The sequence below is a fragment of the Hydra vulgaris genome, chromosome 12 (genome assembly GCF_038396675.1).
Source record: "Hydra vulgaris chromosome 12, alternate assembly HydraT2T_AEP".
In the NCBI taxonomy this organism is placed as follows: Eukaryota; Metazoa; Cnidaria; class Hydrozoa; order Anthoathecata; family Hydridae; genus Hydra; species Hydra vulgaris.
The window spans coordinates 14,990,591-15,011,758 of record NC_088931.1 but is presented as its reverse complement, the minus strand read 5'-3'; the positions used below and the strand labels follow the sequence as shown (position 1 = coordinate 15,011,758).

General features: G+C 25.7%; 1 protein-coding gene and 1 long non-coding RNA gene across 3 annotated transcripts in view; one reads left to right on the top strand and one right to left on the bottom strand.

The window, feature by feature from the left end:
- The window catches only part of LOC124807958 (adhesion G-protein coupled receptor G2), a 110,430-nt gene that overhangs the window by 19,122 nt on the left and 70,140 nt on the right, over nucleotides 1–21,168 (top strand). The window contains exon 2 of the mRNA XM_065812295.1: nucleotides 10,281–10,328. Coding sequence (XP_065668367.1) covers nucleotides 10,283–10,328 — 46 coding nt within the window. The 5' untranslated portion in view covers nucleotides 10,281–10,282. The remainder of the gene's footprint in view (nucleotides 1–10,280; nucleotides 10,329–21,168) is intronic.
- Nucleotides 779–20,065, bottom strand: LOC136088488 (uncharacterized). Of its 2 annotated transcripts, XR_010642207.1 has the most exons (8): nucleotides 19,985–20,065; nucleotides 19,712–19,822; nucleotides 18,452–19,400; nucleotides 3,069–3,210; nucleotides 1,953–2,023; nucleotides 1,512–1,553; nucleotides 1,250–1,385; nucleotides 779–1,164 (listed from the first exon to the last, which is right to left on the bottom strand). It is a non-coding gene; the product is annotated as an uncharacterized LOC136088488 (long non-coding RNA). The 2 variants fall into 2 exon arrangements; XR_010642206.1 differs by lacking the exon at nucleotides 3,069–3,210.

The window sequence follows — 21,168 nt, the reverse complement described above, 5'->3', positions numbered from 1 at the left end:
ACTTACCTGTTAGAAAAAAAAAAATTAATAACCATTAATGTTTGCCGATATTTATTTTTTATATATATTTCATATTTGTATATTTTATAATGCGGTTTTACGCAAAATTTGAAATCGGATTTTCTTCCGACTTGGTGTAAACAGATTTTGGGATTAGTATCTCAGTGAATACTAATACTACCCAGTCAGGAATTTGATATCAAACTATACTATAAATGATATCATGATATGTTTGGTTTATGATATCGATATGATTAAAACATATCAATATGATCAAAATGAAATCACTCGTTGATATCATTTTGAACTCAAAGCCTAATATCATAATATGAGAAGTCAATGATATTAAAATGAAATCACTCATTGATATCATTTTGAACTGAAACCCTGATACCATAATATGAGAAGCTTATGATTTCAAAAATAAATCACTCATTGATATCATTCTGAAACCAAAACCAGGTGGGCAGCAGGGACATTTGCCCCCTCCAGTAATTTTTCAAATAAATGATTTTTTTCAAATAAAAAAATAGAAACAAAGAAGGTCCTTGAAACGATTTCAGGGTAATACTGCCCTCCCCCCCCTCCCCATTAAAATTTTTGTTCTTTCGGCCATGACTTGTTATCATAATATTTCCGCTTTAATTATTTTAATTATATTTAATAAAAAATATCCTAATATTTTAATTAATTATATTTTTATAAATAATATTTTATAATTATTTTAAATAACTTTCTATTTATTTAGTAAAGCTAAACTGTATCGTAAAAATAAACATTTTCGGCGAAATTGATAGATGTCAATTTATATATATTTAAATATTAATCGAATATTATATTACAAAAATCTTAGAAAAAAATCAATACAATTATCAAGTCAATGTAATTATTGAGAGTTTTATTTGAAAAAAAAAACAATAACAGATATTCAGATAAAGCCATAACAAAATACAGAAAATGTCATAAGTTTGCAGATTGGTCATTGACAGATATATATTCAGAAAGATAGAGATATGGGCTCGGCTGTAGCATTGCTTTAACTTTACAGTTGGGTTTTTGACAGATATTTAGACTTGATCTAAAAGTCACTTTTTGAATGTTGCTTTCTACTTCTTTTCCAAATAAAATTTAGATTTATTTATTGTCTGAAAACAATGGTTCGTGCTGAAAAAAATTAAAAAATTATACTAGCCACCAAAAAAATTGTAAATTATTGTCTTAATATTAACAAAATAAAAATGATTTTTACCTTTTCAAATTTTTTTCTTTTACTATTTCTATTACTTTTCTTATAAGTTTTTTTTTTATTCTGATAAGAGTTAAATATTGTGATCACACAAGCTCATTGCTTTGCAAATCAAGTTGCAATTATAAACCTAGAAAACCTTGGAAAAAAAAACATTAACATTATATCTCAGACTTTGATAAAACCATTGAAGAATGTTGCAAAGTTAATTTAATTTGTATAAGTTTACAGTAAAAGTTTAACACATTCATAAAACTAGGCCTACCTTAGTATTTCAAAAACACTAATAAGCAGTACCCAAAAGATCCTAAAAGATGTTATACAACTTAAGTTCAAAAAATTTATAAAGTTAAAATGATCTGCTATTTTAAAATATAAATATACAATTAGTAACAGTAAATAAAGAATGTGGACACAATAAAGTAAATATATATAAATTTTGTTCTGAAAATTTATCAGTACGATGTGAATTATATAATTGACAGTGCTGTCAATTTTTAAACAACAAAGTTTAACAAATAATGATCTTCCTAAACTCTGGAAGAAAGCACTAACTCATAATAGAATTATGATTCTGTGTGTACATGTCATTGTACCACAATATAAATAAATTATAACACAATTGCATTTGTATATCTATAATTAATTTAGTTGATTGTAAATAATTTTGAATTTAATATTTTAGTATTGTGTATTACAATTTTACCTGACATGATTCACTGTCATCATTTCATTGAACTTGCTTAAGATTTCATAAAGCATCATATCTTGAATACACTGCAATTAAAACAAAAAATTTTTTTCAAAATTATTTTTTTAATAAATACAGCCAAAAAATATAAATATAGAACACTAAAGAAAATTCATATCTATAGAACTAATACTGCTGATATAGGTGAGCAGTGTGATATCATACTAAAATACCCTGCTGCCGGTGGTTTAAGAAATTACATCGACTGACAAACAGCCTGTGGAGTGCTGCTACATCAACTGAGGGTTTAGGATGGGGCAGCAATCTTTTCATTCGTTAATCTTTATTTTTTTTTATTTTTCTAATAAGCTGTATTGATAAAGATATATTATCTTATTCTAAACAATGCCCGAAAATATTTAGTCTGTAACAATTAAAATTTTAGGTGTCCCTAAAAAGGACTATATTATCAATCAAAAAGTATTATATTATCAAAAAGGGCTATATTATCAACCTCATATATATATATATATATATATATATATATATATATATATATATATATATATATATATATATATATATATATATATATATATATATATATATATATATATATATATATATATATATATATATATATATATATATATATATATATATATATATATATATATATATATATATATATATATATAGACACACACACACAACAGGTGATGGGGTTCTCCGTTTTTTTTTTAGTTTTTTTTTTAATTTCAATTTATCATGATAAGTGATGTTGTCGAAAATTTAATCTTGTATACTGATCCTAAAAAAGACTAACTTCATTTATTCTATAATATAGCTTTGATCTCTAAATACCATCTTTAATTTTTTTTATTACAATCTTTTATCAAAATACCATCTTTTATACTAAAATACGTATGCTCACCAACTACCAATAAAGAAGATGTGATGCAATAAATAAATAAATATGATGCAACTAAATGCAGTTAAAGAAAAATAGGAAGTAACAACTAAGTGAAAATAAGATAACTGCAAAAAAATATCGAAAGTAAAGTATTCAATGCAAAAAATTAAATTTTTAAATAAGTCTAACAAATGAAATATCTTGGAAGATTCACAAACCTAACTATATAGTAACATCTGAGTTTTAAGGCATCTTCAATAGCGTCATAACTTGTGCTGGAAGATCTGTACATAAGTGATTACAATGTAGTTACTCTTGTTAGACTACTGAACAATTAACAGCCCATCGGCTTGGTCTTCTCTAAATGTCAGGAAAATATCTTTATTATTTTCATAATTACTGCTTTTACTATGGGTGGTTATTCCTTATATCCTTTCTGCTACATTTATGGATTTCAGTCCTATTAACTCCTATTTATAGGATTTAAGTTCTGTTATTATGGATTTCAGTCCTATTGTTATGGATGTCAGTCCTATTAAGTCCTTCTATTGAGTCCTATTAACTGTTTATTTAAGAAAGCAAAATTTGAACTTTTATCTTAACAACATAGTTACAAAGGGTATTTATTAACTGTGCTAATTTAAATGTCTTCCTACAAGCATTGCTGAATTATTTTTGCTTTTCTTCTACTTCTGGAACTTTTTAAATGATTTACGCTTCAAAATTTCACTGATTTGATAATTGTTATGAATGCTTTGTAAAAATTTTGTTCAAATAAACTGTTTGCCTTAGGCTTGTTAACTCTGGGAATATGAAAAGGAGAGATTCGTTCCAACTATACAAACTTATGCATGACATTGACAATATAAATATTGGAAAACGCTTTCCACTTATTAAAACTATTTAAAAGGGGATTGCTTAAGGACTCTTAGAGCTGCAATTATGTTAAAGATGACTCTTAATGCTGCAATTATGCTAAAAAAAATGTTCTCTCTTAATAAAAGGGAGCATTTCTTTAATTAATTTTATTACTTTAAATGCAATTTAGTTTTTAATTTTTCTTAAATTGCAGCTAACAATAAAACAAGTTTAAAGTTTTTACTTGTGGTCTTACCATTTTTTCATATCTTTCGCATATATTTCAGCTATCTTGAAAGTAATTATCATTCTTGTAAGAAGTTATCCTAGTTAGTATAAATGTCAGCAAGTATTTCACATCAGAGCATGACAATTTCTTGATATCATAATCAGAGTCGTAACCACAATTTTGATATTATGCATGGGGTTTCTCCGATTTTTTTTTTTTAAAAAGGGGAGGGGAGTGGAAGTTATGATCAAGAAAAAATTTGAAAATAATAACTTTTAATAATTAAAAAAAAACTTTTAAAATTAGTTTTGATAATTGAATACTAATAATAATTCGAAAAAAATGTAGATAAAAACATTATTCGGTTTGACAATCGAATTGTGATGTGTAAAAACCTCACGTGTATTACAATAAATACTTAATTTTTTGCAATAAAATACAGTATTGAGAAAATGTGAGGTTTTAGCAGATTTTAAGTTTATCTCAAGAAAATAAATGCTATAGAAATAAAGTTATTCTATATATTTTACAATAGGTTTCTTATAAAAAAGATATTTAAAAAAAAATTATTTATGTGGCCTAGGCTTCCTTGACCCCCCCCCCCCGGCGGTTTCGGCTCTGATAATGATATAATAAAATGAGTTTATAAATCAAAACTTACTATTTGAACATTAAAGGAGAAAAAATTAACTTTTAATGTGCTTCATAACTAATATATGAAGTTCTGCTATAAATTAAGTTTATTTCCTAAAGTTATGATATCACTATGATATCATACCTTAAGATAGTTTTCATATCATTCTCATGTCACATTGATATCGCGTCTTGACTGGGTAGTTTTATCATTAACGAAAGTACTCTTTTTTTTGTTCATGACAATAAACACTTTCTTTATTTTTACAAAAGGGAATCATTATTCCATCTTTTACTATTTTTTCCATTATTTGCAAACTATTGAGGTTAAAGATTTTGTTTGATAGTTTGTGGAATCAATTTTATTTCGATTTTTAAATAGAGATACAATATTAACTTTTAACCAATCTTTTGATAGATATCTAATTTTAAACAAACTTTCAAGTATTTTCAATATTGGTCGTGCCATCTCTACTAAATAATACTTAAACCATTTGGATGAACCTTATGAGCTTTAACTGCTTTATTATTATTTTATTTTTCAAGGTGATATTCAATTTTGCCAACAATTAATTTTAATTCTTTACATTTGTTAATTCGTTTAGCCTTAACTTGTGGTACATTATATGCATCTTCCTTTGCAGCAACTGAAACATATTACTAGTTTAATATATTTGCTGTTTTAATTCCATCACTAGTGGTACCATTTTCATCAACTTTTTATTTGTGTAGAACGCTTTTGTAGAATCTTTAGTTTTCTCAATAAAGTTTATATAAATTGATTTAGTAAAGTTGGTTTTCTTTTCAGTTTATTGCTAAGTTGAAATTTTTTCTTAGATAATAAGTATAAGTATCAATTTGTTGCAAGCATTGTGATAGATACAGAACCGTTGGAATATAAATTTCCCGAATTGTCACACACGAGCAATTAATGCTTGATGATAAAATGAAGTACATTAGAATAGAGGAGAAATATTTTTTGAACTTAGCATTTTTTGACAGTTGTCAAGACAAAAATAAAGATTAGTAAAGAATGTTTAAAAATATACTAATGCGTTGACAAAAATAAGACTGACAATGCACCTAAACAAAACTTACAATAATAAATAATAAATTTTTTCAAAACACTTAAAATGAAAAAAAATGTACAACAAATATATCACCAAACAAAAATTTATAAAACAAAATATTAATTTCAGAATAAAAAGCATGCATTCATTAATATAAGGCTTAAGAATGGAAAAAAAAAACAATAATGTTAATGTGTAAACATATTTTGTGTAGCGGTTAAGTAATAAATATCTCCTCAGAGTCGCGTGTACTGTTGAATCAAAAGTACCTCACTGATAAAAAACAATATGTTCTAAATCAAGAATACGAAATAATTAAAATCCCGGATGGAGTACCGCAAAGTACGATATTTGGTACTTTCTTATTCTTAGTTTATGTAAATGACTTAAATAATGCATCAGTAAAGTTAAACCTAATTATGTTTGCAGATGACACATACCTATTTCTTTCCAACAATAGTATCAAACAACTTTATGTAGACATGAATTCTGAATTAAATAAGATAAATGACTGGTTTATGGCGAATAAACTGTGATTAAACGTTGAAAAAACACTATACTATATTTCATAAAAAAATGCAAGAAGAAAGTTTTCCCCTCAATGTACCAATCTTATTTTTAAACAACATAAAAATAAAAAAGCAAGACTAGATAAAGTTTTTGGTATACTTGTTGAAAATAATTTATCTTGCTTCCCCATATTAAACAATTACAACCAAAATTTAATAAAACTATCCCAGTGGGCAGGCGTTGTCCGGAACACGTCCGCTGGACGTCTTCCGGACAACTCAAGCAAGTCTCAAGGACTTCATTTTAGTGTACCTGTTGTTTTTTTGTCCCCGTAAGCATCGTTTATTTATAAAAAAATTGTCCCCGTAAGCAACTGTTATAGACAACGAAAAGTACATACATCGGCTATAGCCTGATTCGCAACGGAGTGCTGCTTTATCGACTGAGGGTTTGGTGTTGGTCAGCTACTCTACTTAATTGTTTTTGTAAATAGATGAAAATAAAAATGAAATATAATATATAACCAATAAATAAAAACAACAAAAATGATTATAAAAAACATATTTTTATAATAACAAAATAAATTTAAAAATGTTTAAATGAAAATAAAAATTAAAAAATTATTTTATTTATGATAAAAATAGTATAGAAAAATTAAAAGTATAATACATAAGGGGAAAAACATGTCCCTGTAAACGCCGACTAGGATTTATATATATATATATATATATATATATATATATATATATATATATATATATATATATATATATATATATATATATATATGTATAAATATTATTTGCTGTTCATTCAACTCAAAGAAAAAACAAATTTAAAGCAATCGTTTACATGAAAAACTAAATTTATTTACAAGACAGAGACTTGAAAGAGAAAGAGGTGATTATAATGTTTACGTAGATTTTTCTTGATTTTATATCCATTTCATATATTTGTGCTTTAAGAAGTCCTTTGTCGAGTTTTTCACCATATCACGGCTTTGTTATTTGGTCTATCTTCATGTTTTCCCGACTCATAAAATAATAGTTTTATAAACCATCTGTCAACTGTTACCTTGCTCTTTAACAACAAATGTTGTTATCTAGTAACTCCCAATTTTAACGATGGGAGAGTAGCTCAAGCTTAGAATATAGAGCAGATTCAATCACATTTGCAATGCTTTTTTAGATCTTGTCAGGACAAGAAAGAGCATCAATAAAAGAACCAGTTAAAATATTACCACAGGCACAAATAGGAGTTTTGTAGAGGCAGATATTGGAAATGGGAGTAAAGAATCGCAAGCACCATAACCTTAAGTGATTCTAAATCAGTAGTGCATATAAGTGTATAGATGCAAAATTAGCAGTGTATGTATAGTTTTCCAAAAAAAGTCTGTTCTGAATGATTACCTAAGAATACGATAGCTACAGGACTCATTAAGAACGATGCAGTTCATTAAAATAGGAAAATAATTTGATATTATTTTGCAGTAAATAACTGACTTTTGTTAGAATTAAAACTCTCAAGCCACTGCAAACCCCAAGCTGTTACGGAATAGAGATTCAGATTCTAAATTAGCTACCTGTTCTTAACGATCAAAAAGTGATTTTAAATGACGACATCTTGTACAAGAATTGAATTAATTTAATACATGAACATCAATAAATGCAAATTCAATACTAATTTTTTATCTTTTTAAGAAAATATTTGCTAAATTTTTAATACTAGCATCTTCAGCCTTATTTATCAACAATTAAAATTATTTTAACAGTTAAGGTGCTAAACAAACGATTATGTCAGTTTTTAATAGTGTCCCAAAAGTTTGATTTAAAGGGGCTTTTTTTGATTACGTAAGTATAAAATATGACATCCAAAATTGAGTTTTTTATACTGACTATTGTCTAAATTCATACCTCCGTTTTTAGTTTATACTTTCAACCTTTTTACCAGCTTCTACTTTTTAGTGCATGCACATTAGTTTTTAAGATGCTCAATCGCAGTTTAGATCCATTTTTCTTCTAATGCATATTTTTGGTGTCTTTTCAGTCTTGTCGCTATTTTAATTTTTGGTTCACCAATGCATTTTTGTTTTTACTTGCATTCTACTAGATATTCATCAGGATAGCTATTTGATGACATTTTAATTTTATTGCGTTAAGTTAGCAAAGATTCAAGTTTTGCGCTAGATTTAAAAGCTTTCTTGTAACCTGCTTTCCTAAATATTTTTCGAAGTTGTTGTAATAATATTGGGATCCACGGTATTGATACTTTATGTATTCGTGGCGCAGTGGTTAGAGGTCTGACTCAGAACCAAGGGGTTTATGGTTCGACACCAACTCCAGCCCAATAAGCAACATTAGTAACGAAGAAGATGTGAACTTTCTAGTTAACGACTTCAGGGAGCACCTTAATAACCACAAAAAAGCAGTTACCTTGGTTGCTTTATTGTTAGATGAGACTATTTAATTATTCAAGTTTTAGTTTTTTTTATTATAACACTTTATACATTCTAAAAAAAAAAGTTTTACAATTTTTTCTATTCGCGCTCGTTATCGTCTATTAAAAAATCGATTTCTTTATTCACAGAGCAAATGAATAATAACTTAAAAAGATTTTTAGATCATCATTTAAAGTTTAATCTGGATATTTGTAAATGTTCTTTTTGATAAGATAGATATATCTATCTACCCATATATATACATACACACATGTATATATATAATGTAGGAATTGTGTTAATATTTCCAGTAAGAGTGCTCAATACAGCGTGTTATATAATTAGTAGAGCAAATAATATAGTGAAAACTAAATAATTAATAATATATATACAACAAAAAAAAAGTAACGACAAAAATTATATACAAAAAAAGCTATGTAGTGTCCATCTTGATGACATTAAAGTTCTTCATTAGAAATTTTTTTTCATGGCAGCATTTTGACAAATGTCGGCATTTTGACAAATGTCAAAATGCTGCCATAAAAATAAATTTCTAATAAAGAACTATAATGTCATCAAGGCGGACACTACATAGCATTTTTTGTATATAATTTTTGTCGTTACTTTTTTTGTTGTTGTTACATCTGATGATCGCAATTGCGTGAAACGTTTAGTTATGTAATTGAAATATATAATATTAATTATTTAGTTTTCACTTTATGTATGTATATATATATATATATATATATATATATATATATATATATATATATATATATATATATACATATATATTTATATATATATATATATATATATATATATATATATATATATATATATATATATATATATATATAGCTATATATATATAGATATATATATATATATATAAATTTATATACATATATATATATATATGTATATATATATATATATATATATATATATATATATATATATGTATATAAATATAGATGTGTATATATATATATTTATATATATACATATATATATATATATATATATATATATATACATATATATATATATATATATATATATATATATATATATATATATATATATATAGATATATATACATATATATATATATATATATATATATATATATATATATATATATATATATATATATATATATATTTATATATATATATATATATATATGTATCTATATATATATATGTATCTATATATATATATATATATATATATATATATATATATATATATATATATATATATATATATATATATATATATATCCTGACCTAAGTCTATAACTTTTATAGGAGAACCTGGTTTAGCGTAAGATCATGATAAAAGTTAGTATATAATGCTTTATATAAAATAGTGTATAAAAAAAATCACAATATAAACATAAACTGTGCTATACCTTCTTTACATTAAAACTACAACTCAAACCCCGATTGTGTTTGTTTTTATCTTTTTAAACTTGACTTTGTTTAAAAAATTGTAATAAAACAAACTTTAATGACCAGAACTTTCGAGAGTAGCAAAACGTTACATAATCAGCAAATGCTCAAGTTTTGTAGGCATAAATTGGTCATACATTAGTTTTTTTGAATAAAAAATTAAATATAAAGGTTATATGAAAAAAAGAATAAAATATCTAGTAAAGTTATAAGAACTATATTTGATTGTTTAGAAATGCATCATTTGTTTTGGATGACGTTCGGAGCAGTATTGTTGGCAGGTATGCAAAATTGTTTAAACTACCACTTTTAAATTTTGAAGTGGATATATGTAGAAGGAATTGATTTTTTTCAAGAAAAAAGGTGAAGAATTTTAATAATTAAGAAATTTTTCAGACATTTTATGACGAAAAGCCTATTACTTTTTCTTACCTTTACCTACCCTCATTTCTAATATATTAATTTATATTAACCTCAATCACTTGTAACAATTATTTATAAACTTGCTTTAAAACTAAAAATGAACAAACAAGAGTTCAAATGTAAAAAACAAAATCCCATTTAGACCTGGTAACTATCTCAGTCCCAGGACAATACCATAGTGGGTTAAATTGAGTTAAAGTTATCAAGGAGGTTCAATGTTAAATAAAGCTTGTTAAATTTAAAAGTTATTTAAATCAAAACGTCACGTTTTAAACTCATTATTTTAAAATAATGTAAATAATTTTTATCAAAAATAATATGCTACTTTTTATGTTTTTATATTTATATACATTTTTATTTATAAATAACAGTTGTACAATTGTAAAACTGCAAAAAAAATTTATTATAAATCGCAAATATAAGCCCTCAAAGGTATATTTTAATCATCGCTTCACAATAGCTTAAAATAGCTTAAAAGCTATTGTGAAGCGATGGTTAGAGAATTAAGTCACGATTAAATGAATTATTGTCCTATGTCACTATATTAATTTAAAAAGTAACATCATAAAGTTAGGCGTTTGTTTGCGCAACACCATTGAATATGCTTTAAATCAATCGCAGTTTTCGTTTATTGGTCTCAGAAAAAAAAAATCCCTGTTGTTGCCTTATAAATGATAGAAGAATAATTTGTTTCACCACAAATTGTTCCACCACAAGTCATATTATAAAATATTAAACAACTAAAGCGATAAAAGCCTTTAGTATAAATATAAATGATGCAAGAAAAAGCGCCAACTCCATCAGCCTGAGGAGTTTTTATAAAGAGAAATATGAGTTAAATATGAGGGAGCTTCAATAAGTGAGATAATTTTGATTATTTTAACAATAGTACTAAAAAAATACATTTTTTTTTGTCTAAAAGAAAGTGTTTTCTGAGTCTTTTTTTTATTCTGCAGGTCTTGATATGTGGCCTCCATATAACAGTTCTCTGGAAGAGTTTAAACCTTAACACAAACAAATTAAGCGCTAGTTATCGTAAATTATCACTATCATATATCTAACAAATTAAGGTCTATTATCGTAAATACTCCGAAATTACTTCTGCACCTATCCTGTGCTGCAGTAAATAGATAGACCATTGACAGCATCAGTGTGCGTATTTAGTACTGACAAAAATATAATATCTTTTTCGAGCGATTGTTGATCTGAGTCACGTTTTGACCCTTTTCTGCATTGAAAATGAGCTTTCTGGTGTTGCTTTGTTTGTACTTCATAACTAATGATGTATTAAAAAATGGAATAACTCGACTTTTTTTGTTTCCTCGGTAAGGTAGGTTTATCATTTGATTTGATAAAATTTGCTGCTTTCTTAACCACCGCAAAAAATAAATGGAAGTTGTCATCATTTATCAGACTTTTTATTGTATCAACCACTAATTATGCAGATTTTTTTCACTGGTTGCGAATATCTTTGTCAATTGAAGAGATTTTTACAAGTTATAGGTCGTGGTGTAAAGCTTACAAGAGAGATTGATGCCGAAAGAGAAGTAAAAGAATTTCATCTGGCTCTTGCAACCAACAATTCTTGTTTTTGCCTATTGCTCAAGTTTGTCTTTCGTTCCAAAGTTCCAAAGAGTGATCAATAAAAATTGTTAACTCATCTAATATATTTGGACGGTTCGGGCAGAATATTCTTGTTGTGGAAAGTTTTTTTTGCTTTTTGGACAGTTCAGAGCCTTGTTCTATCTTGATGTTCTTATTAATGTTTCCAACCAAGTGTCTACGTTTTGGTGAAGACTTTACAAGAATGCATATTTCTCCATCAACACTCGAGGTATCTTGCACAAGTTAACATTTCATAGTCAGCAATTAACATCTAAACTGAGAGCATACCCTTGACAGTGTATGGCAACAGCTTTTGACTGTTCAGCGAGAGTTTGAGCTGATACTCCAGATTTCTTCCCCATTATGTTAGAAGCGCTATCATAGGTTTGCCCCATGCAATTATGGAAACTTAGGCTAACTATAATGAGAATATTTTTGATAAAAAGTACAATAGTATCGCTTTTAACATTTTTAAACTGGTAAAATTCTATAAAGTCTTCAAAAAGGCTCCAATATTTATTTACGGTTTGAAAAAAATGGTGCTGTTCTTTATTTCTCACGTAATTACCTTCATCGGAAATAATGAAAAAAAACTTCTCGGATGGTTTTTAACTCGTTCTCGAATGTTTTTTTACTTTTTTTGTCATATCAAAGAAGTTTAACCTCATTTTGCACCTGGTTTTTAGTTTTATACCCCATAATGGGAAATCTGCTGATCCAGTAACTCCGCGATGTCTTGACATTAGATAACGTAGAGCTGATATGATGAGACTGTTCTGTGACATGCTAAATCTTAGTGAGTCCGAAAACATTTTAGATTATTTTATCTTTATGTTCTTATCTTTTTAGATAGTTCACTAATTGTTTTTTCACATTACACATATATTATATACGGTTTCGGCTTGATGAAAAAGCATGCAATTTTCTTACTCATGTTGTTCGAATCGTTGATTAATAAGGCAAAATTGTTTTATTTATCATAGGCGTATAAGAAGTATAATTTTATAAGATAATGTACTTTACATTACCTTATATGTCCATGCTTTTATCAAATGTTAAATAATATGCTTATTATCCAGTAAATTGGCTTCAAATGATCTTATCTTTTGTATTTGAAACTCATTTGCACGGACTTAAAAACAAGCGTAATATTTCAATTCGTTAATTGTAGTTATTAACTAAGTTTAATCGTCAGTCAATGCTTCTAGATTTTACTCTATTCTTGCTCAGTCGAAGTGTTTAAATTGAATAAATTATAATATAAAATAATACAATGCATATATTAAAAAAATATTAAAAATATCCAATGTTACAATTGATACTAATAAATTAGTCAAATAAAATTTGTTTTATAGTTTTAAGTTAGGTAAAATAAATCACCACCGCACAATCGGCCAGAATTCAATTTTACTGAAAAAAACTAACTCGTCATAAAAAGAATATTTAAGAACCGATTTTGAACAGTTTACTCTTTTGAGGATTGCGGTTTAAAGGGTCACAATACTTTTTAATTTTGGATTGCTAAGGATGCCTAAATTGCTTAGCTATCTTATATTTTATTAACCTTAACAAATATAAATAGAAAAAATAAAACTGGAAAAAAGTAAAAACTTCATCAGATTACTCCCATAATTAGTATTTTTATACTACAAATGTAGTGGTAAGATGGATTTTTTATTTGGATGATAGTGAAATGCCTGATAAAAGTTCATTTTGCATAGTTATTAGCATAAGTACCTTTTCTAAAAATATCAATGTTATAAACTAATGTAGTATTAATGTGGTAGTCTGATTAAAAAAATTTTTTTGCATTGAAAAATGTTAACACATTCCCAATTTTAAGTATTTTTATTCAGTTCCACGGCTCTATTTTATATTTCATAAAACTACTGCATAATCAAAATAAAAAAGCAACTAAAGCTTAAACCTTTTTGTGTATATATTAATATAAAAGTTTTGATTTAAAGTTATTTTTCGAATCAAATCTCATATATTCTGATGAGTTTCTAAACAGCTTTCTTTTTTTTTTTTTTACCATTTTGTCGCAAACTAGAATAACATTTAATGATGTCAATCTTCTTTTCTTTGTTTTACTACTTAAAGTAATAAAATTCACCTGCTGCCTGCCAGATACTACAGTTAGATAAAATTAAGTTTTCTTTATCAATGGAAGCAGTTAGTAGAATTTTTTTATTAATAATCACAAATTGAACTTGTATTGGTTGATTGTTTGTTATTCTCTTCGAAACAAATTTTCAAGTTTTTGCATAGATACCTTTGTCAAAGATGCATTATGAAAATGAACAGGTTATTATTTATTAAGTTAAGTTCATGCCATTTACAACTGTATCCAAAATATTAGAATTAGCTAACCTCAAGTATCCTGGTATTATATATGAGCAAATAACAATACTTTTCATTTTTAACTGTATAAAAATATGAATTTCATTTACAAAATCTTTTAAATAGGTATTTTAGGATGTATTTATAATAAAACAAGTTTGTAACACTAATCTAGTCTTAATGAGACCTAATTATTGCATACCTATTTTGAATAAAATCCTTATAATGTTTTCGCCAAATAAAATCGAATACACCATTTAACTTGTAAAATCTTTATTAAAGACCAGGCGGACATCCGCGATTATAGACCAAATTTATATTGATAATATACATATTAAACTATGTATTTTAAGTCTCAAATTACTGGATCGTTTTGGACCGTAAAAGTATTTGACTAGATAAGTGAAATTTAAACTAAAAAAAGTACTACAAATACACCGTCATTTGAAATCATTTTATTTGACATAATTAACGTGCTAAATAGTGTTGTAATAGCTCATTTGAAAGATGGTACTTGACTTAAATAAGTTATGTTATAAAAAGAAAGGTTATTATCAACATCTATTCTACGTTTATTTGTAACACTAAAAATTTTTCAAAAAAAAAAAAAGTTTGGAAAAATTTCTTTTAAAAAAAAAAAATTTTTTTCTGCAGCTTAGAAGCATACGTGATGGTAATTATACAAAACATTTACACTTTATAAAAGCTGAATGGTAAAGCTATAAGATGGTATATAATGATATAATTTTTGAAAATGTATTTTTTTTTCTTTTTTCGTCCACCTAGTCCACAGTGCGCCGCTGACAATTCAAGTAAGAAATGTTTTTTTTAAGCCAATACTCAGTGGGTCGAAAGTGATATTTTTTAACTAAAACCGCTAAAACAAAAATTTTATAAACTTTTTTTTATTTTAAACAGTTTTTATCGTTGATAAACACAATCCGTGGAGTAGATGATATTTGTTTTGAAAAAACTTATAATTAAATACTATTGCATAGTTACGAAAATATTTTCCATTTATAAAAAAATCCGTTAAGGCACCCAACAAATTAAAAACAAGGATGTTAATTTAATTAATTTTTTTAGCAGAGTATTTTATTGTTGGCTCAATTACAATTCAATTACACCAGACGGTTGATATTTTTTTTTTGTTATGCATCTTCTCTCTAAATGTGCAAATTAAAGGATCAGATTAACATAAAAGATGGTGAAAATGGTCTAAATAATTTTTTTAATTTTTCTTATAAAATTTTCACAAAAGATTTTAAAAATTTTATTGGTCGCCTCTTGAGCCTCTTTAGAAAACATACCTAATTGAAGAGTAAATAATTAAATAAATCTTATGAAGTGTTACAGGTTTACATATAGCGAAGCAGTTTTCCAACAGAATATTATAAATTTGGATCAGCTAATGTCATAATCACATGAAATTGTGGCCAAAATAATGTAAAGCCTTTTCATAATATTTGCATCTATATTCATTATATTAGCTGAGACATCATATTACTGAAAAAATCACCTAGTTATGTTACCATCGCTTAATGTGCCTTACCCACTTACTCTTGGTTGGTCTATGACAAGACCCATCCTTTTTTGAAATTCAGCTTAAACTTGAACCTTTCTCAGTTTAGCAATACGTTTTTTTCCTTCAGTCCTAGCCTGCCACTTTAAAATTCGCATCGTGTGAGATATATAGTGAGATACATCGTGTGAGATATATATCAATAAAACAGAAACTGCCTCATATAATGCCAGACCTTTTAATTGATAATATAATAATAAAAAAAGAGAAGTTACTAAGTTTCTTGGAGTATATATTGATGAGAATCTATCTTGGAAAAATCATATTGATAATACCTCCAATAAAATCGCTTAATGCATCGGAATTCTCTATAAAGCAAGACATATATTATGTAAACATATAACACCAGTTAACACAATTATATTATTCATTTATACATTGTCATATAAACTACGCGAATATTATATGGGGAAGCACTCATAGAACAAAACTAAAATCTCTTTACCTTCATCAGAAACACGCAGCTCGCGCAATAAATTTTAAAAATCGGTTTTTTCATACGAAACAACTTTTTAAAGAAATGAATATTTTAAATGTATATCAACAAAATGTCTTTAACATTTTATGTTTCATGTTTAAATGTAGAGAAAATTTGTTGCCAAACGTATTACAAAATCTTTATTGTATGAAACCTAAAAACAAATATAATCTTCGAATTAATAGCAATCTTAATGCCCCTTTTTGCCATAAAAGCAAAGACCAGTTTTTTGTTTCTTATCGAGTTCCTTATCTCTGGAACAAAATAGTCTTACCAAATTTTGATTTTTCTACCCAACTGACTTTTGCTTCATTCAAACAAAAACTTAAAAAAATTATATTTTTAATTGAAAATATTTTGATTTATTTTTAATTGTTTTTTTGTTTTGTTTTTTTATTTGTTTGTTTGTTTGTTCGTTGTTGTTCTATTTCGTATATTTTATTTATTTTTGAATCTTGGTTTTTTATAAAGTTTATCTTGGTTTTTAAATGTTTTTGCATAAAGTTGTATTATTATTATTATTTCACTTAAGACACTTCTTTTTCTAATATATATAAATGACTTTTGTAATGCATCTTTAAAAATGAACTCGGTCATGTTTGCAGATGACACAAACTTATTTCTCACCAACAATGATATCAAGAAATTATATGCAGACATGAATATTGAACTGTGTAAAGTAAACAACTGGTTTAAGGCAAACAAACTCTCACTTAACGCTGAGAAAACAAAGTATATACTATTTCACAAAAAAACACAAGAAGAAAATCTTCCTCTCAAGTTGCCTAACCTATCTCTAAATGATAAACTAGTAAATAAGCAATCCAATATAAAATTCTTAGGAATCATTGTTGATGAAAAATTATCCTGGCTTCCACATATAATATATATCCAGTCAAAAATCACCAAAATAATAGGTTTGATGTATCGAGTTCGCTCCTACGTCAATAAAAATAGTCTTAAATTAATCTACTTTGGGCTAATTCATAGCTTCATCAGCTATGCAAACATTTCATGGGCAAGTACTCAAGCGGCAAAGATTAAAAAAATTTATAGTCTACAAAAACATGCCTGCAGAATCATTTACTCAAAAAATAGGCGTGAACACGCTAAGCCCTTAATGAAAGATATGAAAATGATGAATGTGTTTGAAATTAATATCTACCAGCATTTAATTTTCATGTATCGTTATAATCACAATATCTCTTCTATAAGCTTTAATAACAAGTTTAAAATAAATAAAAATGATAGCTATAATCTTAGAGCGAATATGTCCAACAAATATAAACTGCCTCGGATAATAAACAAATATTCAGAGTACAGCATTCTATATCGAGGTCCAAAAGTATGGAATACTTTTCAAAAAGGATTCAAAGGCACGGTAAATTCGTTAAGTTCCTTCAAGTTTTTAACGAAAAAAGAAATTTTTAAAATATAAGAAATGTTTTTGGTTAATCATACTTTGAATAATTTCTCATAAATCTGTTTTTGTTTTATTTCTACTTTTGTTGGTTGCTTATCAATTTTATTAGCGAATTACGCGTTTTATTACGATATTTTATTGAAATTTTATTACGCATTAACATATTACGATATTTTTTTGAAATCTTGTTATAGGGGCTCTATGAAAAGATTGCAATAACGTACTGTCATCCTCATCTTCTTTGAGCCCCTATCTGTTTTACTTATTTTATTTATTGAAATTTTATATTACGAAGTTGTAAAATTTTATATTATATTAAAACAGAGAAAGAAAAAAAAAAAAAAAAAAAAAAAAAAAAAAAATTGTATTTTTATTAAAAAATAACCATATATTATAAAGGGCTTCATGACAAGATCCACATGATCTTCTAGAAGTCCTGTCGTTACTAATGTAAAAATTGTAAAATATAATTGGTTATTGTAATATTTTTAAACGGCAAAATATTAAAGAAAAAAAAAAAAAAAAAAAAAAAAAAAAAAATGGAACATACATTCTAAAAACCTTATCCAAGCATGCAAAGTTGAAACATCATGTTTGATATTGCCATCTAAATTTTTTTGAACTAGAAAAAATAGATTTTTCATTTCGGTTGGAGATGCACCACGCACTGAACAGCATTGGTACGAGTTGGTAGCTGCGAAAATAATAGTTTGAATTTTTCCATCTATCATTTGTTATATTTACAATATGTTGTACTACAACTTTCTTCATTGTACCATCCTCCAATAAAACAGATATATTGGATAATGTTATATATTTTTCATAGAGGCCATAGCTGACTCATATTCTGCAAGAACTACTCCCAGCAAGCAATTTTGAAGTTGATTCAACGTTGAAAACACGTTGATTTAAGAAAGTTGATTTGAGCGTTGAATTAGAAACAAAAATTTGATTGATTTACTAACGTTGATTTACAAACGTTGATTTATGTGTTGATTTGGAAACAAAAAATCGACGTTGAAGTATCAACATTGATTCAACGTCTATAAATTAACGTAAAACTGACGTTTATTTACAATCGTTGATTTAAACATTGATTTGGAATCAAGAAAGCGGCGTTGAAATATCAACATTGATTCAACATTAAAAAAACAACGTTGAACTTATGTTACGTTTTTCAAACGTTTCGAAAGATAACACTTGTAAAAAATTTACTAAAATGTATTTTTTTTAAAGTTTTACGAGTTGGGATGATAGGGTAATTTATTTTTAATTTCGCAACTACCTCCGTTTTCGTTTAACTCACGTCACCTTCCACTTTACAGGTATGATCTTTTTGATCTATCACCTTCTTTTATTAAATTCTTCATCTTAGTTTTCATGCTTGTAGGATTTCCGTTTACTTCCATTTAAATAATGAGGTGCACAGTTCAAGCAGGAAGCTAACTATGTTTGAGTTTTTTTGTATGTTGCGTTTCATTAATTGCGCTCAATTGATTCTAGAAAATAAAATCAAAAGTATTCAAATTTAGTCAAGCAAATAAAATTGTTAAGGAAGGAGGAAATAAAAATTTATTTATTCATGTCACTATGTCACTCATATACTATGTCAAGTATTCATATAAACCAGTTTATTTTATTTAATATGAATACTTGAATTTTACAATTTTCATGTTATCATCTGATTGTTTCAAGGAAAGTTTTACACATATTTTTTGTAAATTTAACTGAATTCATTTATTTTTAACAGGCAATAAAGTGAAATAAACACTTAAAATTAAACTTTAAGATTTAAAGAATAATATCCTACCAATTAAAGCTTTTTAAATATTTATCCGTTCATAGGTAATTTCACTGTTACTTTTCCCTTCAAACCAAACAAATTGAACTTTGATTTAATTGTCATCAGCCTTAAACATATCTAAAAACAATTTCAACATTTCTCTTTTTAAACTAAAACTCGGTTTTACTGATTTTCTTTACAAAAGTACTAATTATTTATGAATTAAGAAATGTTTTCGAAACGACTTCATTATCTGAAACATTAATTTGTTCCACATTTGTTTCTATTTTACTTTCTCACCCAGTAAATAAATAGCTTCTTTGTAAATTTTTCTCCATTGCGTTACACATGATGACATAACAATCGAATACTTTTGTTTCTATAAATAAATAAATAAATATGATAATAACAACTGAACACTTTTATATATATATATATATATATATATATATATATATATATAATATATATATATATATATATACATATATATATATATATATATATATATATATATATATATATATATATATATATATATATATATATATATATATATATATATATGTATATATATATATATATATATATATATATATATATATATATATATATATTATATATATATATATATATATAAATATATATATATATATATTTAAACAATTTTAAAATGCATTCTTAAAGTGCCTAATCTTAATAAAAAAATAGCAATTATAAATTAGTCAAAAAAAAGCATTTATTAAGTAGAAGAAAATGACTTAAAAAGTTTTTTTCATTTTACATTGGGTTTCATCAATAAAGACATTAAACAATTATTTAAATAAAATTTAAAACAAGAAAATAAGAAAAGTAATAATAAAATTAAAAATAATAATTCCAGTGATAACGATAGTTATAATAAAAATAACAATAACAAAATAGATTAAATATAAGAAAAAAATATTTAACACTAATGTAATACTATTAAAAAATCAAAACTGATAAAAAACATAGCAAATATAAAGCACATACACAGATTAACACATACAGATATGCACTTTTAAAAATATATATACAACTTTAAAATAGTATGACCAACATTAAAAAAACTAAAAAGAAAAATTAATATTAAGACAGGACAATACAAACATTGAACAAAAAAAAACATGATAATATTAGCATTTTGTGACAATGCCAAATAAACACAATCCAAAAAATAAAATAAAAATACACAAGAATGTTTAAAAAAGCAAAAAATAAAAAAGCCAAAGCGCACATAAATACATAGTAACACAAACAATCGAAAAAAATACAGGACTATTAAAACAGTTTACAAAATTACATGACAATATAAACAATGCATGAAATTAATTTAAAGAATTAACTAAAAACATTTTTTTTGTTCTTTTTTGCTGTAAAGTTTGCTATTAAAATTTTATTAAAATTTTATTAAATATCTTTGTAAGTGGTACTTTTTTATTATTATTTTCCATTTTCAAACC